We start from the raw sequence: 19,904 nt of genomic DNA, 5'->3' as shown, positions 1-19,904 counted from the left end.
GTTTAAATTCAACATACAGTGCATCCGGAAAGTCTTTGGACCCTTTTACTTTTTTACCTTAATTTGTTATGTTGCCACTTTGTACTGAATAAAAAAAATTTAAAAAAAGTTTTTCTCCATTAATCTGCCCTCAGTACCCTATAATGAGAGAGTGAAAACAGAATTTTAGAATTTTTTGCTAATTTATTGACAAGGAAAAACTAAAATTTGTCATGGACATAAGAATTTGGACCCTTTGCTATGACACTTGGAATTTAGCTCTGGGCCTCCCATTTCTTTTGAGATGTTTGTCATCATCATGTCTTTCATCTTTGAGATGTTTCTACAATTGATTGGATATGATTTGGAAAGACAAAACCCCTGTCTAACGGCTGACAATGCATATCAGATGAAAAACAAAGCCATGAGGTGGAAAGAACTGCCTGTAGAGCTCAGAGACAGGATTGTGTGGAGAAGGGTAAAAAGAAAATGTTTTGCACTGAAAGTTCCAGGAACACAGTGGCATCCATAATGCTTAAATAGAAGAATTCTGGAACAACCAGGACTCTTCCTAGAGCTGTCTGACCCATAAAAAAATTAAGTTATAGTGGTAGAAGGGCCTTGGTAGGAGAGGTGACCAAGGATGAATTTTCAAGGTGCTGCTTGAGGTATGGGGTCCCTGTTCTCATGATCCGTGTGGGTCCCAGAGGTAGGACCTCCACCGATCTAACAGTAAGGATAACTTGTTACCACTGGAATTCCCTTTTCCAAGGGGTATTCCGATCTCAGACATTGGTGGCATATTGCTAGGATTTTCCCCCAAAGTTAGATAGGTACGACTCCCACCTCTGGGACCGGCAGTGATACTTAGAATGGAGCCCACCCTCCTTTCATTTCTATGAGAGCGCCGAAAATAGCAGAGCGGCATGCTAGGCTATTTTCGGCAGTCCCATTGAAATGAATGGGAGGCGCATTACACAAGTGCGGCCACTGCTTTATCTACTTCTATATTGGGGGCTGAGGGAAATAGCCAAGCCAGCGCTCGGCTATTTTCTGCGCTCTCAGGAATGTATGGAGGGTGGCTGCGCATGCGCTGAGCGCCCTCCGGTACTTTATGGGCTCCGTTCTAAGCATAGGTGTGGGTCCCAGATGTGGGACCTGAACCTATCAGACATTGGAGGCATATCCTAGTGATATGCTCCCAATGTCTGACATGGGAATAACCCATTAAGTGTATTAGGCGACTACATAGATTCTGTGGTCTGACAGATGCAGACAGAAGGACATCATTTGAAAAAATTTCACAAAGTGAACTTAGAGAACTGAACTTTGAAATAAAGAAATGAGAATTAAATGTTTGACATTTTTTGTGCCTCTAGTTACTTTTGTAAAGTAACTAGAAAAGGGGGAGCTAGCTGTTGATGGAGGAGGACGTGCAGACAGCGAGTTCCGGCTACTAAGACAGGAATCCCTTGCCATCTGCAGCTACCCGTCCTCTTCCAGGGTACATCATCCCACCCTGACCATCACTGACCCACACCGGAGCTTACAGGCCCAATTACAGAATTTTGGGCTGCCTCCCAGAAGTTGCGGCTTGCAGCGCGTGGGAAGCCGTGGCCTAGAGTTCCGGGTAGCAAGTGTACCGAAGCGGTCTTTGGGATCCCTGCCTTCCATCTAGGGCCCGACCGGATCTCTGTGGACCTGCTGCCAGATAAAAATATACTCCCCTAGGCAGAGTGCTGGAGCATGGGCGCACTGATGACTAGAGCTACGCATATTGCCGCTGCCTACCTGCAGATAATCTGAGGTCTGTCCTCCATTAAGGGGTGCTTCGACTGCACGCCGAGCGGGTCGGCTTGCTGCTGGGCACCTTCTCGTCACTGGCCCCGGACCCGCCGACGGACCTCTCCGCCTGCCTGTACTACACTACAGGGGAAGCCATAAGGTGAGGGGAGCTTCTCCTTCAATTCCAGAACCTACTGCAGCACTATTAGCCCACTGAGTCTGTACTTAAAGAGGACCTTTCACTAGTGTAGAAACTAAAACCTAACTATATCAGTGGGCAGAGCGGCACCCAGGGGTCCCCCTGCACTTACTAGTATGTCTGGGCGCCGCTCCGTTTGCCCGGTATAGGCTCCGGTGTCTGCGCTCCCTCTGTTGTACTGGACTGATTTTTTGTATGAGGCGTATCCCTTGCTGCAGCGCTGGCCAATTGCAAACTCTTTGGTTTCTTTTGCAGTATGCTTTGGGTCATTGTCCATCTGCACTGTGAAGCGCCGTCCAATGAGTTCTGAAGCATTTAGCTGAATATGAGCAGATAATATTGCCCGAAACACTTCAGAATTCATCCTGCTGCTTTTATCAGCAGTCACATTATCAATAAATACAAGAGAACCAGTTCCATTGGCAGCCATACACGCCCACGCCATGACACTACCACCACCATGCTTCACTGATAAGGTGGTATGCTTAGGATCATGAGAAGTTCCTTTCCTTCAACATACTCTTCTCTTCCCATCACTCTGGTACAAGTTGATCTTGGTCTCATCTGTCCATAAGATGTTGTTCCAGAACTGTGAAGGCTTTTTTAGATGTCGTTTGGCAAACTCTAATCTGGCCTTCCTGTTTTTGAGGCTCACCAATGGTTTACATCTTGTGGTAAACCCTCTGTATTCACTCTGGTGAAGTCTTCTCTTGATTGTTGACTTTGACACACATACACCTATCTCCTGGAGAGTGTTCTTGATCTGGCCAACTGTTGTGAAGGGTGTTTTCTTCACCAGGGAAATAATTCTTCAGTCATCCACCACAGTTGTTTTCCGTGGTCTACTGGGTCTTTTGGTGTTGCTGAGCTCACTGGTGTGTTCCTTCTTTTTAAGAATGTTCCAAACAGTTGTTTTGGCCACGCCTAATGTTTTTACTATCTCTCTGATGTTTTTTTTTTTTTTTTTTCAGCCTAATGATGGCTTGCTTCACGAATAGTGGCAGCTCTTTGGATCTCATCTTGAGAGTTGACAGCAACAGATTCCAAATGCAAATAGCACACTTGAAATTAACTCTGGACCTTTTATCTGCTCATTGTAATTGGGATAATGAGGGAATAACACACACCTGGCCATGGAACAGCTGATAAGCCAATTGTCCCATTATTTTTGGTTCCTTAACAAGTGGGAGGCACATATGCAAACTGTTGTAATTCCTACACCATTCACCTGATTTGGATGTAAATACTCTCAATTTAAAGCTGACAGTCTGCAGTTAAAGCATTTCAAATCCATTGTGGTGGTGTATAGAGCAAAAAATTTTAGAATTGTGTCGATGTCCCAATATTTATGGACCTGACTGTATATGTGACACAGCATTGTACTATAGTCGCTCCTTCACTCAGTTTATGCACACTACCTTTTGCAATGGTGAAATATGGGCAATCTACAGCTAAAGACTCAGTCTCAATCTCTAAGGTTTCTCATCCCAAGGTAAATATGGAACAGTTTATCACTAAATCACCTGCGGGTTCTGACACCCCCTCCTCAGTGGCATCTCACTCAGAAAAATATACAATATCTTCTGCAGACAATCATATATCCTCTCAATCTGATCCACCTCTGCCCAGGACTTCCTTTCAACAAACCCTTAATAAAGCATTATCCACTCTAGCGCAAGACCTGCAAGAGATTAAACAAGAACTATGACAAATAGGCCATCGTGTACACACCCTAGAAGATACAGTAGCTGACCTTTGCAACCATACTAAAGAAGTGGATACTCCTTTCCATTCCTGCCAAGTCCAACTAAATCTGTTCTACACTCATGTTGAACATCAAGAAATTCGTAATCGCCGTAATAATCTAAGAATTCGAGGTCTCCCTGAAACTTATGCCTCAGAATCATTGCTGAATACCGTTAAACAACTAGCTATTAATCTTCTAGAAGATCAATAACCACTTTCCATTGAGATAGAGAGAGCACACAGGGCTTTATGTCCACATTCAAAATCCTCTGATCCTCCAAGAGATGTTATCTGTAGATTTTTTGATTTCAGAGTCAAAGAAGACATCTTAAAGAAAGCCAGGGATACACCACAGTGGGACTTTGAAGGTCATCAACTAGCTCTCTTCCAGGATTTAGCTCCTATAACCCTCTACAAAAGAAGATAACTAAAACCTCTGACTGATCTTCTCCGCTCGAAGAAAATCCTTTACCGGTGGTTATTTCCTTTTGGACTTGCTACTACAGTAGCCGGGAAAAGATTAATAAGTTAACATGAAGATCTAACAGAACTTTTGACGGCACTTGGGGACCCTATGATTTCAATTGAGGATTGGGCGACTGCTCAGGATCTAGCAGCTATTCCAGTCTTATCGTCCCCATGGTCCGTAGTGCAGACGGATAGAAGCGGAAGAACCAAGAGAAGGGCTGGACAAGGCTCTATCAAGAATCTGAATGCTGATGATACCTGAATAAGTATCCTTAACTATTGTACCACTTGTCAATTATTTCTCCACAGTTCTCTCTAGAGAGTTATACTTGCCATGTGTGATCTTCTGACCCTCTTTAATGCTAAGTGCCTGTTGCTTCTCTTTCGTAAAACTGTGAAGGTAGGGCTGTGACCCTATATATACTTGATATGCTTACATCTTATTTTATATCTACTTAGATTCTCAATTAGTTTCACACTTACTGGAGATGACCCATATTTATGTCCTCCCATCCCTATGACATTACTTGTGTCATTAAATAGCACGGACGCATGTCGATCCTCTTTTAGATTATATAGGCTTTATTGCCGTTTAGTTCTTTCAGGTTTTTCTTGTTTTTGTACCTGTTCTACCTCTCAGTGGTGTCGTGATCTCAATGCCAGTCTGTCTAGTGCTGCTCATCTCTCTCCTCCACTATGTTTAATCCAATTCATACACTCCTATAAAATCACCATGGTTTTGACCAGCCATAAAAGCTGGTCTAAAGTAAGCCAACCAAGAGTTGGTCTAAGCAGGAAAAAGTTTCATTTCTTGTAAAATGTTTCAAAATCTATCACACAGTGTGCACCAGGATTAAGAACTCTGCCTCATTGTGTTCATTAATTTTATTTAGTTATTTTAAAAACAACTTCCATAGGGATGATATTGGAGGCACATGCATATTTGCTGCATTGTCTGTAGCTTTATGGCAGCTGCAGTAAATGAGAATTAAGAGAGTAGACTACTCATTCATTATTTTTTAAATAACAGCTCTCTTGTACCAGAGGCACTTTTGCATGGGTGCTCTAGCTGGGGACACACATGTATATCCAATAAGAGAGAAAGGAAAAGATATGACTCACCCAAATCTTAGCAAACTCCAAATTCACGGTGCAAGGATGTTTTGCGGTTCCACTCCTGGAAGTGTAAACCCAGTAAAAAAAAAAAGAGATTGGTATCCAGCACTTGCACTTCTTAAAATCCTCTTAGTTTATTAGATACATACATAAAAAAAAAAGACGTATCACAAATGGCTTTTAATGTGTCTTTTCTTCCATCTCTCTCATAAACTAAGTGGATTTTAAAGGTCACCTGTTAGCAGATTTGTACCCATGAAACTGGATGACCTGTTGCATGTGCACTTAGCAGCTGAAGGCATCAGTGTTGGTCTCATGCTTATATGTGTCCGCATTGCTGAGAAAAATGATGTTTTTATATATGGAAATAGGCCTCTAGGAGAAAAAGGGGGCATTGCTGTTACACCTAGAGGCTCCGGTTTTTCTGCAACTGCTGCGCCCTCTGCACGTTGATCGACAGGGCTAGGCGTGGTGCCGTTTTCACGGCCTGGCCTTGCCAAAGTGCAGAGGGTGTGGAAGTTGCAGAGAGAGCTGAGCCTCTAGGTGTAATGGTAATGCCCTAGTTGCTCCTAGAGGCTCATTTGCATATATTAAAACATTATTTGTCTCAGCAACTCGAGCACATATGCACATAGGACCAACACAGATGCCTTCAGATTCCTAGTGCACATGTAACAGGTCAGCCAGTTTCATAGGTACAACTCTACTGACAGATGCGTTTTAACTCCTTACCACAACAGTTATAGCAGTTATCACCTTAACACACCATGCCATACATTTATGGCATAGTGATGTCAGCCACTCAGAAACTGAGCCATTGCCATCAGCAAGGGGTGTCAGCTGTAACATACAGCTGACACCTTGCGGTAACGGCAAGACTGATGCTAGCGCCGATGCCGGCTGTTTAACCCCTAAAATGCTGCAGTCCATTGCAACCGCTGCATCTAAGTGGTTTACAAAGGGAGAGGGCTGCCTCTCTCCCCCATCGGGCCCCTGCGACATGGTCACAGGATCTCAATAGTTTCTATGGCAGCCAGAGGCCTTACAAAGGCGTCCAGATCTGCCATGTATAGAGGCGCGCCAGGCAAAGTGTCTAAAAGTGACATGTACATGTAAAAGAGTCTAAAAGTGACATGTACAATACACTTCAGTGTATTTCACCAGCTATTGGACCACTGCATGTGCAAGTCCCCAAGTGGGACTTAAAAAAAAGTTTCAAGTAAAAAAAAAATTGCTTTTTCCCCATATTCACTCATGTATAATTGGTTAAAAAATGTAAAAAAAAGTTAAATAAACTACACATAATTGATATCACTCCATTTGTACGACCGGATTTGAAGAAATTGCTGTTTTTGTCACCTTACCTCCCAAATAAATGGTATAAAAAGTGATTAAGAACTCATATGTACCAGTAAAAAGTGCCGCCCACCCTGAAAAAAACTAAAACAAAACAAATCACACAGTTGATTATTCTATCCAGGATTTTATGATGCCAAAGTAGTAAAATATGAAACCTTAGTAAATTTGGTATCGCCATATTCATATCGACCTACAAAAGACTTACATTACTCTTACCGGTAATCGTTTTTTCCCTTTAGCCTCCACAACGGCAGTAAACATGGAGAGATTATCCCGCCTTCTCAGGGACAGGAAAACAGCTTTGTGGACCAGCCCATATAAGGCCCCCTCCCTCTTACCTCTCCAGTTAGTAACCTAGTACTCAGAGATAAATGCAAGGAAGGTTTAATAAAGAACAAAAGTAACAAATATCAGAGCCAGTCTGCTCTAACTTAGAAGAACATATATATTTCATCAATAGAATATATAAGTATGAATACGTATTAAATAATGTATATCTAAATATAGTAGATTTTTTTATTTTTATTTTTTTTGGGGGGGAATTCCTCCTGCCGTTGTGGAGGCTAAAGGGAAAAAACGATTACCGGTAAGAGTAATGTAAGTCTTTTCCCTACGCCTCCACAACGGCAGTAAACATGGAGGAAGTAACATAGGATAATAGCCTAGGGTGGGACAACTGCAGATAGGACTCTCCGCCCAAAGGCTAAATCCCTATTTGCAGAAACATCTAACTTGTAATGTCTAAAAAATGTACATGGATTGGACCATGTGGCTGCACGGCAGATGTCCTCTAAGGAAGCTGAAGCACCCTCGGCCCAGGATGTGGCTAGGGCCCTGGTAGAGTGAGCTTTGAGAAACGGTGGAGGAGGAACACCCTCTGTCTGGTAGGCTAGATAGATACAGGACTTGATCCATCTTGATATTGAAGTTTTGCTGGCAGCTTTCCCCTTCAACATGCCCAGGTATTGAATTAGAAGTTGATTAGTCTTCCTAATCTCCTTAGTGGCTTCCAGGTATTGGAGGACACATCTCCTGACGTCCAGGTTATGAAAAAGTCTCTCTTTTTCGTTCTTTGCCTGAGAACAAAAGGAGGGAAGGATAATTTCCTGTTGGCAGTGGAATTTAGAGACTACTTTTGGGAGGAATTCAGGAGCATGTTTTAGTGTGATCCTGTCGTCAGAAACGGAAAGGTATGGAGGCAGGATAGAAAAGGCTTGTATTTCGCCTACCCTTCTGGCCGTAGTGATGGCTAGCAGGAATGATGTCTTAAGAGTAAGAATTCTTAAGGGTATATCTGTAATAGGCTCAAATGGAGGGTACATAAGCTTGGACAGTACCAAGCTTAAGTCCCAGGGAGGCACTAGGGATCTTAACCTAGGACGAATCCTGATGGCCGCCTTAAAAAACCTTTTTATTATTTCCATGTTAGCCAGTTTACAGTCCATAAATACACTCAAGGCTGCTATCTGAACCTTCAAAGTACTTACTGCGAGGCCTTTATCCAACCCTGCTTGGAGAAAGTCCAGTATGAGGGACATCTGAGGTTCTCCTGATGGGTCGTATTTATCCTCCCCGAAGAGTAGAAAGGATTTCTAGGCCCTCAGATATATTTTCGAGGTGACTGGTTTCCTACTAAGAAGTAAGGTGGAGATCACTTTCCTAGAGAAACCTTTGTTCCTCAGGATGTTTCTTTCAGCCTCCAGGCCGTCAGACGGAGTTGGGCGACTTGAGGATGAGAGACCGGACCCTGAAGTAGAAGGTCTGGGCGAGGAGGGAGGATCCAGAATTCTTCTCCTGCCAGAATCTTCAGGATCGGAAACCATGATCTGCGGGGCCAAAATGGAGTGATCAGGATGATTCGTACTCTTTCTTCTAAAATCTTTGCTATGACCCGCTGTATGAGGGAGAATGGTGGGAATGCATATAACAGGATTGGCGGCCAGGGTACCGAGAGCGCATCCACCTTTAAGGGTTGATCTTCTACCGCCAGAGAGTAGAAATTCGGAACCTGTCTGTTTTTTCTCCTGGCGAACAGGTCGATCTTCGGCGTTCCCCACCTGGAACAGATCTGCTTGAATACCTGAGGGTTTAGCATCCACTCTCCTGCGTTTAGCTGGTCCCGGCTGAGGAAGTCCGCCACCTGATTCTCTTTTCCTCTCACATGTGCTGCTGAAAGGGACTGAATATTCTTTTCTGCCCAACTGAAGATTTTTGTCACCACCAGGGCTAGCGACAGGCTTCTTGTGCCGCCCTGTTTGTTCAGGTATGCCACTGTTGTAGAGTTGTCCGACAAGATCTTTACATTCCTCTGTAGGAGGGAGGGTGCAAATGTCTTCAGGGCTTCCCAAACCGCGGACAATTCTCTCTTGTTGGAGGAGGCTTTTTGCAGAACGAGACCCCACTGGCCTTGAGCTAGTTTCCCTTCCATGTGGGCTCCCCACCCTTGTTGGCTGGCGTCTGTAGTAATAACTACCTGATCCGATGGTCTCCAGGGTACTCCTTTCAAAAGATTTTTCCGATCTGCCCACCAATTCAAGGATGTTTTTACTGCATGAGGTATTTTTACCTTCTTGTTTAAGGATGTTTGTTTTTTGTCCCAGGTTCTTAAGAGAAATGATTGGAGGGTTCTTGAGTGGAACTGTGCCCATTTTACTGAAGGGATAGTGGATGTCATTAGACCCAGGATGACCATCATCTCTCTGAAAGAGACCAAGTGTTGTTTCTGAAATCTTCTCACTGTCGTGATCAGGCCATCTTGTTTCTGTAGAGGAAGAAAAGAGATCATTTTCTCAGAGTCCAACAGTACTCCTAGAAAGTTTATCTGGGTTGAGGGTATGAGACAGGATTTTTCCGTATTGATTATCCACCCCAGGTTGGTAAGTGTGGTCCGGATTGTCTGGAGCTGCAGGAGTAACAGATAGGATGATGGGGCTGCTATTAGGAAATCGTCTAGGTACGGAAAAAATAGAATTTCCTTTAGGTGAAAGAACTTGGATACTTCTGTTATGACCTTCGTGAAAAGCCTTGGGGCTGAGCTGAGACCAAACGGAAGTACCCGGAACTGGAAGTGGCACAGCTCTCCCTTGAACCATGTTGCCAGTCTGAGAAATTTCTGATCCTCCTTCTTGATGGGTATATGGTAGTAGGCATCTGCCAAATCTAATGTTACCATGGCGCCGTTTTTTGGGATCAAGCTGATGACTGTTTTTATGGTTTCCATCTTGAACCTTTTGTATATGATGTATTTGTTTAACATCTTCAGGTTTATTATTAATCTGAACGATCCGTTTGGTTTCTTTATCAAGAAGATCGGGGAGTAAAACCCTTTCTTCTGTTCTTGCTTTGGGACTGGGATGATGCCCCTTTTCTCCAGCAGAAGTCTCAACTGATGATCCATAGTTAGTTGGCTTATCTCCCCTGGACGAGGGTTCTCCATACAGTGGGGGAAATAATTATTTGACCCCTCACTGATTTTGTAAGTTTGTCCAATGACAAAGAAATGAAAAGTCTCAGAACAGTATCATTTCAATGGTAGGTTTATTGTAACAGTGGCAGATAGCACATCAAAAGGAAAATCGAAAAAATAACTTTAAATAAAAGATAGCAACTGATTTGCATTTCATTGAGTGAAATAAGTATTTGAACCCCTACCAACCATTAAGAGTTCTGGCTCCCACAGAGTGGTTAGACACTTCTACTCAATTAGTCACCCTCATTAAGGACACCTGTCTTAACTAGTCACCTGTATAAAAGACACCTGTCCACAGAATCAATCAATCAAGCAGACTCCAAACTCTCCAACATGGGAAAGACCAAAGAGCTGTCCAAGGATGTCAGAGACAAAATTGTAGACCTGCACAAGGCTGGAATGGGCTACAAAACCATTAGCAAGAAGCTGGGAGAGAAGGTGACAACTGTTGGTGCGATTGTTCGAAAATGGAAGGAGCACAAAATGACCATCAATCGACCTCGCTCTGGGGCTCCACGCAAGATCTCACCTCGTGGGGTGTCAATGGTTCTGAGAAAGGTGAAAAAGCATCCTAGAACTACACGGGAGGAGTTAGTTAATGACCTCAAATTAGCAGGGACCACAGTCACCAAGAAAACCATTGGAAACACATTACACCGCAATGGATTAAAATCCTGCAGGGCTCGCAAGGTCCCCCTGCTCAGGAAGGCACATGTGCAGGCCCGTCTGAAGTTTGCCAATGAACACCTGAATGATTCAGAGAGTGACTGGGAGAAGGTGCTGTGGTCTGATGAGATCAAAATAGAGCTCTTTGGCATTAACTCAACTCGCTGTGTTTGGAGGAAGAAAAATGCTGCCTATGACCCCCAAAACACCGTCCCCACCGTCAAGCATGGGGGTGGAAACATTTTGCTTTGGGGGTGTTTTTCTGCTAAGGGCACAGGACAACTTATTCGCATAAACGGGAAAATGGACGGAGCCATGTATCGTGAAATCCTGAGCGACAACCTCCTTCCCTCTGCCAGGAAACTGAAAATGGGTCGTGGATGGGTGTTCCAGCACGACAATGACCCAAAACATACAGCAAAGGCAACAAAGGAGTGGCTCAAGAAGAAGCACATTAAGGTCATGGAGTGGCCTAGTCAGTCTCCGGACCTTAATCCAATCGAAAACCTATGGAGGGAGCTCAAGCTCAGAGTTGCACAGAGACAGCCTCGAAACCTTAGGGATTTAGAGATGATCTGCAAAGAGGAGTGGACCAACATTCCTCCTAAAATGTGCGCAAACTTGGTCATCAATAACAAGAAACGTTTGACCTCTGTGCTTGCAAACAAGGGTTTTTCCACCAAGTATTAAGTCTTTTTTTGTTAGAGGGTTCAAATACTTATTTCACTCAATGAAATGCAAATCAGTTGCTATCTTTTATTTAAAGTTATTTTTTCGATTTTCCTTTTGATGTGCTATCTGCCACTGTTACAATAAACCTACCATTGAAATGATACTGTTCTGAGACTTTTCATTTCTTTGTCATTGGACAAACTTACAAAATCAGTGAGGGGTCAAATAATTATTTCCCCCACTGTATATCTGTCTGGTGGGCAGGTTTTTAACTCTAGACTGTACCCATTTTTTATGACTGACAGCACCCATGGAGAGGCCTGGATATTTACCCAGGCTGGATAGAACTGGGACAGTCTTCCTCCCACTACGCTTTTGGCGTCATTGAGTAGAGGTGTGGGCCGATTTGTCAGGGTTAAACAGGAACCCTCTGCCTTTACCCCTATTGGACTGCCAGGTTGGTCTAGTGTCCTTTCTTTTTTGGTCCGGCCTACCTCGTTTCTGGGACCGAAAGGACCGTCTTTGTTGAAAAAATTTTGATTCTGTAGGAAAGCCCTTCTTTCTATCTGAAGCTTTCTCTAGAATGTCGTCCAAGGCCGTACCAAACACCCTATCTCCCTCACATGGCAGAGTGCACAGCTTGTTTTTAGAGGCTGTGTCACCAGACCAGGTGCGTAACCATACTGCTCTTCTAGCAGAGTTAGAGAGGGCAGCAGATCTGGCTGAAAGCTTCACTATGTCTGCTGACGCGTCTGCCATAAAATTAGCGGCTTGTTTTAGCATAGGTATAGAAGCTAGGATGTCTTCTCGTGGAGTGCCTGACTCTAGATGTTCCTCCAACTGTCCCAACCAAAGGCCCAGGGTTCTAGCTGTATAAGTTGCAGAGATCCCTGGTCTTAGAGTGGCCGTAGAGGATTCCCACATCTTTTTAAGGAGGCTTTCACATCTTTTGTCCATCGGATCTTTCAGAAGGCCGAGGTCTTCAAATGGAAGGGCAGTTTTTTTGGAGATTCTTGCTACTGGGGCATCTACTTTAGGGGTCTTATCCCAGGCCACAGAATCATCTTCCGCAAAAGGGTATTTTCTCTTTAACCACTTAGAGGCGGATTGTTTTTTCTCAGGGTCTCTCCATTCTGAGTGTATTAACGCTCGGATGTTAGGGTGGACGGGAAAAACTCGTTTTTTCCTGTCCCCTAATCCAGCAAACAATTGGTCCTGTACTGAAAGGGGTTCTCTGGGCTCTTCCAGGTTTATTGTAGCCCTAATAGTTTTCAGAAGGGAATCCGTCTCCTCAACTGAACAGAGAGGTTTACCGCCTGCTTGATCTGAAGTATCAGAGTCAGACCCAGAGGAAATTTCACCTTCATCCAGGTCAGAGTCCTGCATATTAGAGACTATGGCTCCTGAGGTAGATGGTCTGGGAGGCAATGTAGATAACTTAGCTTCTACAGCTGCACCTACTTCTTCTCTGATTATGGTTTTCAGACTTTCAATTAAGGATGGGGTCTCCTCTGACACAACCTTGTCACAACACTTTTGGCACAATGATTTCTTGTATGTACCAGACAGCGATTTCTTGCACATTACGTATTTTTTCTTCAAAGGCGGATCCTTTTTTGAGGATTCTTTACCCTGAGAGACACAAAGTTAGAGAGGAAAGTTTTATCCTTAGTCTCTAAAAGAGAAGGGTAAAGAACCACCACCAAGGAGACCCCCATACAGGATAAGCACCCTGTTATTTTAGTAATGGGAGGAGGCTTACCGGGCTAGAGGGCCTGGAGGTATCTGTGGGCCGCCTGGGCGAATCGTCAGCTTGCTGGGACATCTTTCTCAGGAGAAGAGCGCAGGAGCTGCATCTGGACGCCGGGAGCCGCGCTCTTTTACTTCCTGGTTCCCACTGATGACGACATATGCCCCGCCCCCCCCCTCGCGTCACGCGCCGGCCTTCCGACGTCACATAGAATCCAACTGCCGGCGCGCGCGCATAGGGGAAGAAGTGGGGAGCGATCCCAGGCCCAGGAACGCTCCCCCGGCTCGCAGAACAGGGCCGGTCCGCACTGGACGCGGGTCCAAAGCCCGGGGTGGCCAGCAACGCTGGGCTTAAACCTCAGGGAAGGAGGAACTTTTATAGAGTTCCGCGACCCTATCCCCTGCCTCAGCCCTCCGGCCAGAGCCGGGATACAAACCGAAAAGGCTGGGCGCGTGACTGATCCATTCCGGCAAGTCCTGACCTTCTGAGGGACAGGAAAACAACTGGAGAGGTAAGAGGGAGGGGGCCTTATATGGGCTGGTCCACAAAGCTGTTTTCCTGTCCCTGAGAAGGCGGGATAATCTCTCCATGTTTACTGCCGTTGTGGAGGCGTAGGGAAAATAAAAGTTTTTATACATATCCATAAAAACTAAAAATAAAAAAAACCACACAGAACTTAAATTTTTTCCCACCTGAAATAAATAGTGATCAAAAAGTCATATGTACCCCAAAATTATAACAATAAAAACGATAGCCTGTCAGCAAAAAAACAAGCACTCACTATGTTATGGATGTTAGTATCTGGCGAAGCCAAATACAACATTTACATTATATTTTTAATAAAAAAGTCATTTTACAATACAAAAGTAGTAAAACATGAAAACAACTACCTAAACCTGGTATCGCCATAATTGTATCAACCTTCAGAATAAATTTATCATATGTACCGTATGGTGAACCTCATAAAAAAAATAAAAGTTAAAAAATTGACAGAATTGTATTTTACCCACCTCACGTACCAAAAAGTTAAATTGAAAGCAATCAAAAAGTCATTTAACTCAAAATGGCACCAATAAAAAAAATAAAGCTTGTCCTGCAAAGGATGAGCCCTCACAGCTCAGTCAACAACAAAAAATAAACTTATGCTTCTTAAAAACTTTTTTAGCAAATTCCATGTGACAAAATTAAGATGCCACTCCCTCCCTTCTGAGCACTGCTATTTCTGTACTCAGGAGAAATTGTGGTGGTTTTACTCCTTTTAACCCTTGCAAAAAGAAATACCGTATACTTTTGGAAAAAATTTAATTTTTGTTTTCAAGGTCCAATGATCACATGATCTACCCCTCTCAAGTGAACACTGTTAAAAAAAATAAAACTGTGCCAAAATGGCCATTGCATTGCAAAAAACCTTGCACCAAAAAAGTGTAAAGCCTAATTCACACGTCCATGTCTGTGCTTAAATCCGTGAGCAGGTGGTCAGTGATGCATCCGTGAAGCTGGCCGTAAAGAATCAGTGTGTCTGTTTTTTGCTGTCCGTGTTGCATCCATGTTTCGCTAACACTGAACAGCTCAAAAATAAATTTTCAAAGCATCTCTTCTTAATGATCCGTGAAACACAGCTGCAACACGGATGGCATCTGTGTTTTTCATGGACCCATAGACTATAACGGACGTGATGGATCCGTGAACACGGACAAAATAGAGCATGCATCAGTGCTAAAAATACTGACCTATAGACCGTGCTAAAACACGGATGTCTGAATACACACATTAAAATGAATAGGGACGTGTGATGTCCGTGGAGAATATGTACAGCACACGTCTGTGAAACACTGACGTGTGAATGAGACATAACACTAAATGATCAAAAATCATATGTACCCAAAAATGGTACCAATAAAAACGTCAGCTCTTCCTGCAAAAAATGAGCCTCTACACAAGACGATCAGCAGAAAAATAATAAAATAAATAGTTTTCAGAAAATGAAGAAACAAAAACTTGATTTAAAAAAAAAAATGCTTTATTATGTAAAACGGACACAAATTTGTTTCGACATATTTAGTATTGTATATTTGGTATATTTAGAGATAAGAAGTACGAGTGATGGTCTCTAGGTGGGGACACCCTGCTTTAACGGGGTGCTCTAGGTTAAGGCATCCTTTCAAGTGAATGTAGATGCAATACTAGATATAAGACATGGCCTGGAATAGCGCTGTATCTAGAAAAAAAATTCTGATCGTTTTCTAATCACAGATGCTGGCCTGTCTGCATTGAAAACAAGAAAAGTGAACTGGAAAAAGATGATTGTTTTACGTATTTAGTCACAAAAAGCAGATTAAATTTAAACAATTATCTGATAATATGATCCTTTTCAACAGTCACAAACATCTGGCCTTCAGACTAAATTTGTATTCTGTCTTCCAGGCACCAGTTCCGCAACAAAACTTTAACTCTCCTCCACCACAGATTCTGTACAACCCAGCTCAGCAGATACTAACCTACACTGGGTTTTGCTCTTCTACATCCTCTCTTCCTTCCTATGCATCATACCCACTACCCCAGCAGGTAGTTACAGTAGATTGCTGCCATTGATCACTGTCTTTTAATGTATTTGGTCTAAAGTTTTTATTAGGATCAATCAAGGCTTAGTTTCTTAGTATCAAAGGCTTAGTTTCTACTGCTATATTTAGCTCTTTGTGACTATACCCTACAACAGTTGTATTTGTGTAATCAATTAAAAACCTATGAGATGATTTTAAGGAGTTTTCCAGGATTCTAAATTGATGGCCTTTCTGTGGGATAGGTTATAAATATTGGGAAGCGTAGGAATCAGTGGTGATCAGATTCTCAGCATGCCCATCGGCCAACTGTTTGAAGAACCACGTCCCCTTTATTGTTTACAAGCCACAACTTTGCACTTTATGTAGTGGCTGTTCCTAGTATTACATTCTGGTCCCCTTCATTTGGATATGAAGCTGTACTGAGCTGTAATACCAGTACAGGGCTGTACCTGGTAAACAATGAAGAGGCCGTAGCCCTCGGCAGCTGACCAACAGGGGTGCTGAAAGTCGGACCCCCATGATCTAGTGTTGATGGCCTATCCTAGGGACAGGCCATCAGGTTTGAAGTCCTGGATAACCCCGTTAAATCAGAACTGGGCACACTCTGGTTACATGACAAATTGTAGCACACTACTATTTCTGCTCATCCTAACAATATTATTCTTGTATAGCCATCAGGATCCTATCCAGCAACTTCCTCTGCAGATATTTCCTTATCAGATGATATCCAAAATCCATCCCACTCCAACTCGATGAACGGACTTTCATCTAATCCCCATTCACAGTATGCATCCACTATCATGTTACCAGGGGAGAAACCTCCACCCTATGCTCCTTGATGCACATGGACCATCAGCACATTCACTGGCAGGAAAACAAGACTTAAAAGGGCTTTCTGCAAAACTAATGAAACCAGTGACATTCCTTCCAACTAAATATTTACCTTCCCAACTTGAAAAAGCATTCACACCAGTTGTGAGATTAGTGACTGAATAGTCTAGACGAGACAGAGCTTTGCATCAGTATATTTTACTATGTGTTACTTGTTGAAGTGCGTCTTTTTAACTGTAGACATTAACTGTTCCTGCACTGAGCAGATGATATACACTGATGTGTTGTAAATATGGATTCAAGCCGAATAAAATACATTATTTCATCATTTCGGTGTAATTCTAGAATTCTTGACATTTGTATATTTTCCTTTTTTTCTTCATACTTTTGCACCTGTCTCTTCTGCAAACTTGAGCAAATAAACCGCTTCCCTCTTTTTGCAAAACTACAACTCCCAGCATGTCCAGAAAGCCTACAGGTATCAGGTCACGTTGGGAGTTTCAGTTTTGCTTAAGGGCCGCAGGTTGGGCATCCCTGCTGTAGGGATACATTACAGCAGTTATCATGAATATCAGGACTCATTGGCTCATGCTATGTACTGAACAGCTCCAATGCTGGAGCTGTTCAATACAAGATTTTTGCAAAACGGTTAAGTCAATTAAAGGGGGTGTTTTGCTAAGGAAATCTGTCACTAATGGTGACAGACTCCTTTAATATTGTTATGTAGTCTTTACTTATTAACACAAATTATACAATACAATAATACTAAATGTCAAATTTGGTGAAGACGATGAAGAAGAGATTTGTCTCAATATGGTGTCTATTTCATTCAGGAATCATTGATTTGGATCAAAAACACAGTTACCCTATTTATTTGCTTTATAAGACACACCTGATGATAAGATGTACCTAGGTTTTAGATGACAAAAATCTGGAAAAAAAAAAAAAATACTTATCAGACCCCCAATCTTCATCAGACCTCAGTTCAAACCCCCACAATCTTCAGACCCCCAAACTTTATTTTAAAAAAAAGTGTGTCTTCTAAAGTGAAAAATAGCGTAATCCTTTATATGTGTCTCAAAGTGGGGGGAGGGGAGGAACACCAGAATGACAACAGAAGGAAAATTACCAGAAACTAGGCCTCACGGCTAGGGAAAGGGAAGAGGTCACCACCTAGGAAACCCTAAACCTAGCCCTGACTCCTGTCAGTATGAAAAGACCCTGAAGGTGGGGATATTCATACACCAGAAACCTAAGCCCTAGAAACCCTGGAAATCCCTAGGAGTAGTGGCAGGGTCTGAGACCACTGGTTCCTTCCCAGATGAACAAACCAGCGTCTCCCTGAGGCCTAGTAAACAACAAGCAAATAGGAACAAAATACAAAAAGGGAAGTACACTTATCTTCAATAGAAAATGGATGAGCAGGAACACAGATGAGGAACTCCAACTCTTCCAACTCCAGGCAGATAATATCAACCGTATGGTATGAAGTGTGAGTCCAGACTAAATAGAGGAGCAGTAATGAGTCCACAAGCTACACCTGAGACAAGAGGTGTGGTCATTACCAACAACAACACTGCAACAAGTGAAATCAGATAGGCTGTCAGATAACCTAACGTGCAGCCAGTCTCTCAGATCTTCTAACCTCTGTCACAGGAGGGACAGTGAGTCCGTGATAATATGTTTCTAGCTATGATTTTTCTCTCACCTCAATCCATGGACTTGCAATAGAGGTCTGTTCTTCCCATTCATATTTGGAAAAGCAGTCTTAGATCATGATCCTGACCTATAAATTGCATTGGTTAAGATAACAGCTCCAAAGAAAAACACAGCAGACTGTATATATAAAAGATAATCATTTAAACACCAAACAGAAAAACCCTTTTCCATGCACTCAATCCAATGTACAGTAATGAGATGAACCCATTTGAATACTGGTGATACACACGACTGGCAGCAGATCTCAACCTGGGCTTTAAGCCTTGGCTACGCAATGGCTTTAGGGAATAGTAACATCATCTACGTATAGCAAAGACACTAAATATAACACATTGTTTTCAGCGACACTGCGCTTACTGCCCATAAAGAATTTTCATTTTCCTTACAACACACAAGTACTAGGTACCAAGTAAAATGTATTTTCTTAGTGAAATTGTTGGAGTCATTTTCATATTTTATGTATGTATTGTAGGAAGGTACAAGGGGTCGTTATTGATGGTAGGCATGTGTCACCGAGGTTCCTGGTCTCGGTGAAGTAAGAGCCAGTATTTTCATGCGTCAGCGACAGCTAATGCTGATTGACACTTTTGCTATTTAGAATGGCTGTAAATAGCTGATCCGGGTCGGCTCTTATTGGGAGTAGTCCAAGTGCTGGGTGGGTGACTACTCCCCACGTTCCAGGCCGGGTTTTGACAGAACCTGGCTATCCTTAAAAAGGCAGCTGGGCTCAGCAGCAGAGAACACCCTGTGTGTTGTGATCTGAGCTGAAAAGCTGAGACCCGTGTGTTGGGAGAGCAGGCCACCTAAAGCCTGCATTTAGACTGCTGTAGGCAGAACCGCCAACAAGGTGACGTTCTAATCTGTGTGAACAAACACCAACCCTGCAAAGAGTGTTTTTTGTTTGACCTTATGTGTGAATAAACATGGACATTTGAATTACGAACTTGTACTTTGCCTCTGTACTGCACCCGCTTATCCCAACTACCAGAGCGAATCCCCACAGTATATTCTGCTAAAAAAAATCATGTAAATGTGAAAACTTTTTTAAAATATTTTTATTTTAACTTGTAAATAGTTCAATAAAAAGCCGTGTTTGCCATTACAAATATAATACATTTCCAGTTTTGCATCTCTTTTGCACAACATTCCCACAGTTCTCCCTTGATAGTAAGACTCCATATGGAACTTTCCGCACAGGTTTTTTGGTAATTAACATTAGTTTTCTGAAATATTTACAATATATTACAATCCTTAACCAACAAAGGAGCATCTCAATCTTCTGACCTGGTGTAAAAATAAAATAAAAAATCAGTAGGATCTACATAATTTCAGTGTTTTACGAAACTATACACACAATACTGCTGAATAATTTATACATGTATAAAAAAAATACTTGGTTAAAAAAAAAAAAAAGTGTGGTGTAACTATTTGGCAGACTTAATGGGTGGGCACGAGTGGGAGGTGATATCATTATGCTTGTGAAATGCCTCATCCAAGTCCAGGGGCTCTTGTTGAACTTTGATGGTCATGCAGCCGTGGTAGAATGCGGTGACGGGGGTACTAGTGACTTCCACATCTAGACAG

General features: G+C 42.7%; 2 protein-coding genes across 6 annotated transcripts in view; one reads left to right on the top strand and one right to left on the bottom strand.

Annotated features, from left to right (window-relative positions):
* Positions 1-16,859, top strand: part of TMEM255B (transmembrane protein 255B) — a 97,404-nt gene extending 80,545 nt beyond the window's left edge. The window contains exons 9-10 of the mRNA XM_040422315.1: positions 15,634-15,774; positions 16,442-16,859. Of these exons, the coding sequence (XP_040278249.1) occupies positions 15,634-15,774; positions 16,442-16,609 (309 nt within the window). The 3' untranslated portion in view covers positions 16,610-16,859. The remainder of the gene's footprint in view (positions 1-15,633; positions 15,775-16,441) is intronic.
* Positions 16,860-19,357: 2,498 nt separating this feature from the next.
* Positions 19,358-19,904, bottom strand: part of GAS6 (growth arrest specific 6) — a 94,287-nt gene continuing 93,740 nt past the window's right edge. For all 5 annotated transcript variants that reach the window (XM_040425084.1, XM_040425085.1, XM_040425088.1 and 2 more), the window contains one exon: positions 19,358-19,896. In XM_040425084.1, coding sequence (XP_040281018.1) covers positions 19,745-19,896 — 152 coding nt within the window. In that variant the 3' untranslated portion in view covers positions 19,358-19,744. The remainder of the gene's footprint in view (positions 19,897-19,904) is intronic.

This window comes from Bufo bufo, chromosome 3 (assembly GCF_905171765.1).
Source record: "Bufo bufo chromosome 3, aBufBuf1.1, whole genome shotgun sequence".
Taxonomy (NCBI): domain Eukaryota; kingdom Metazoa; phylum Chordata; class Amphibia; order Anura; family Bufonidae; genus Bufo; species Bufo bufo.
Note: the sequence above shows the minus strand (reverse complement) of the source record. Positions and strands in the feature narration are given on the sequence as shown.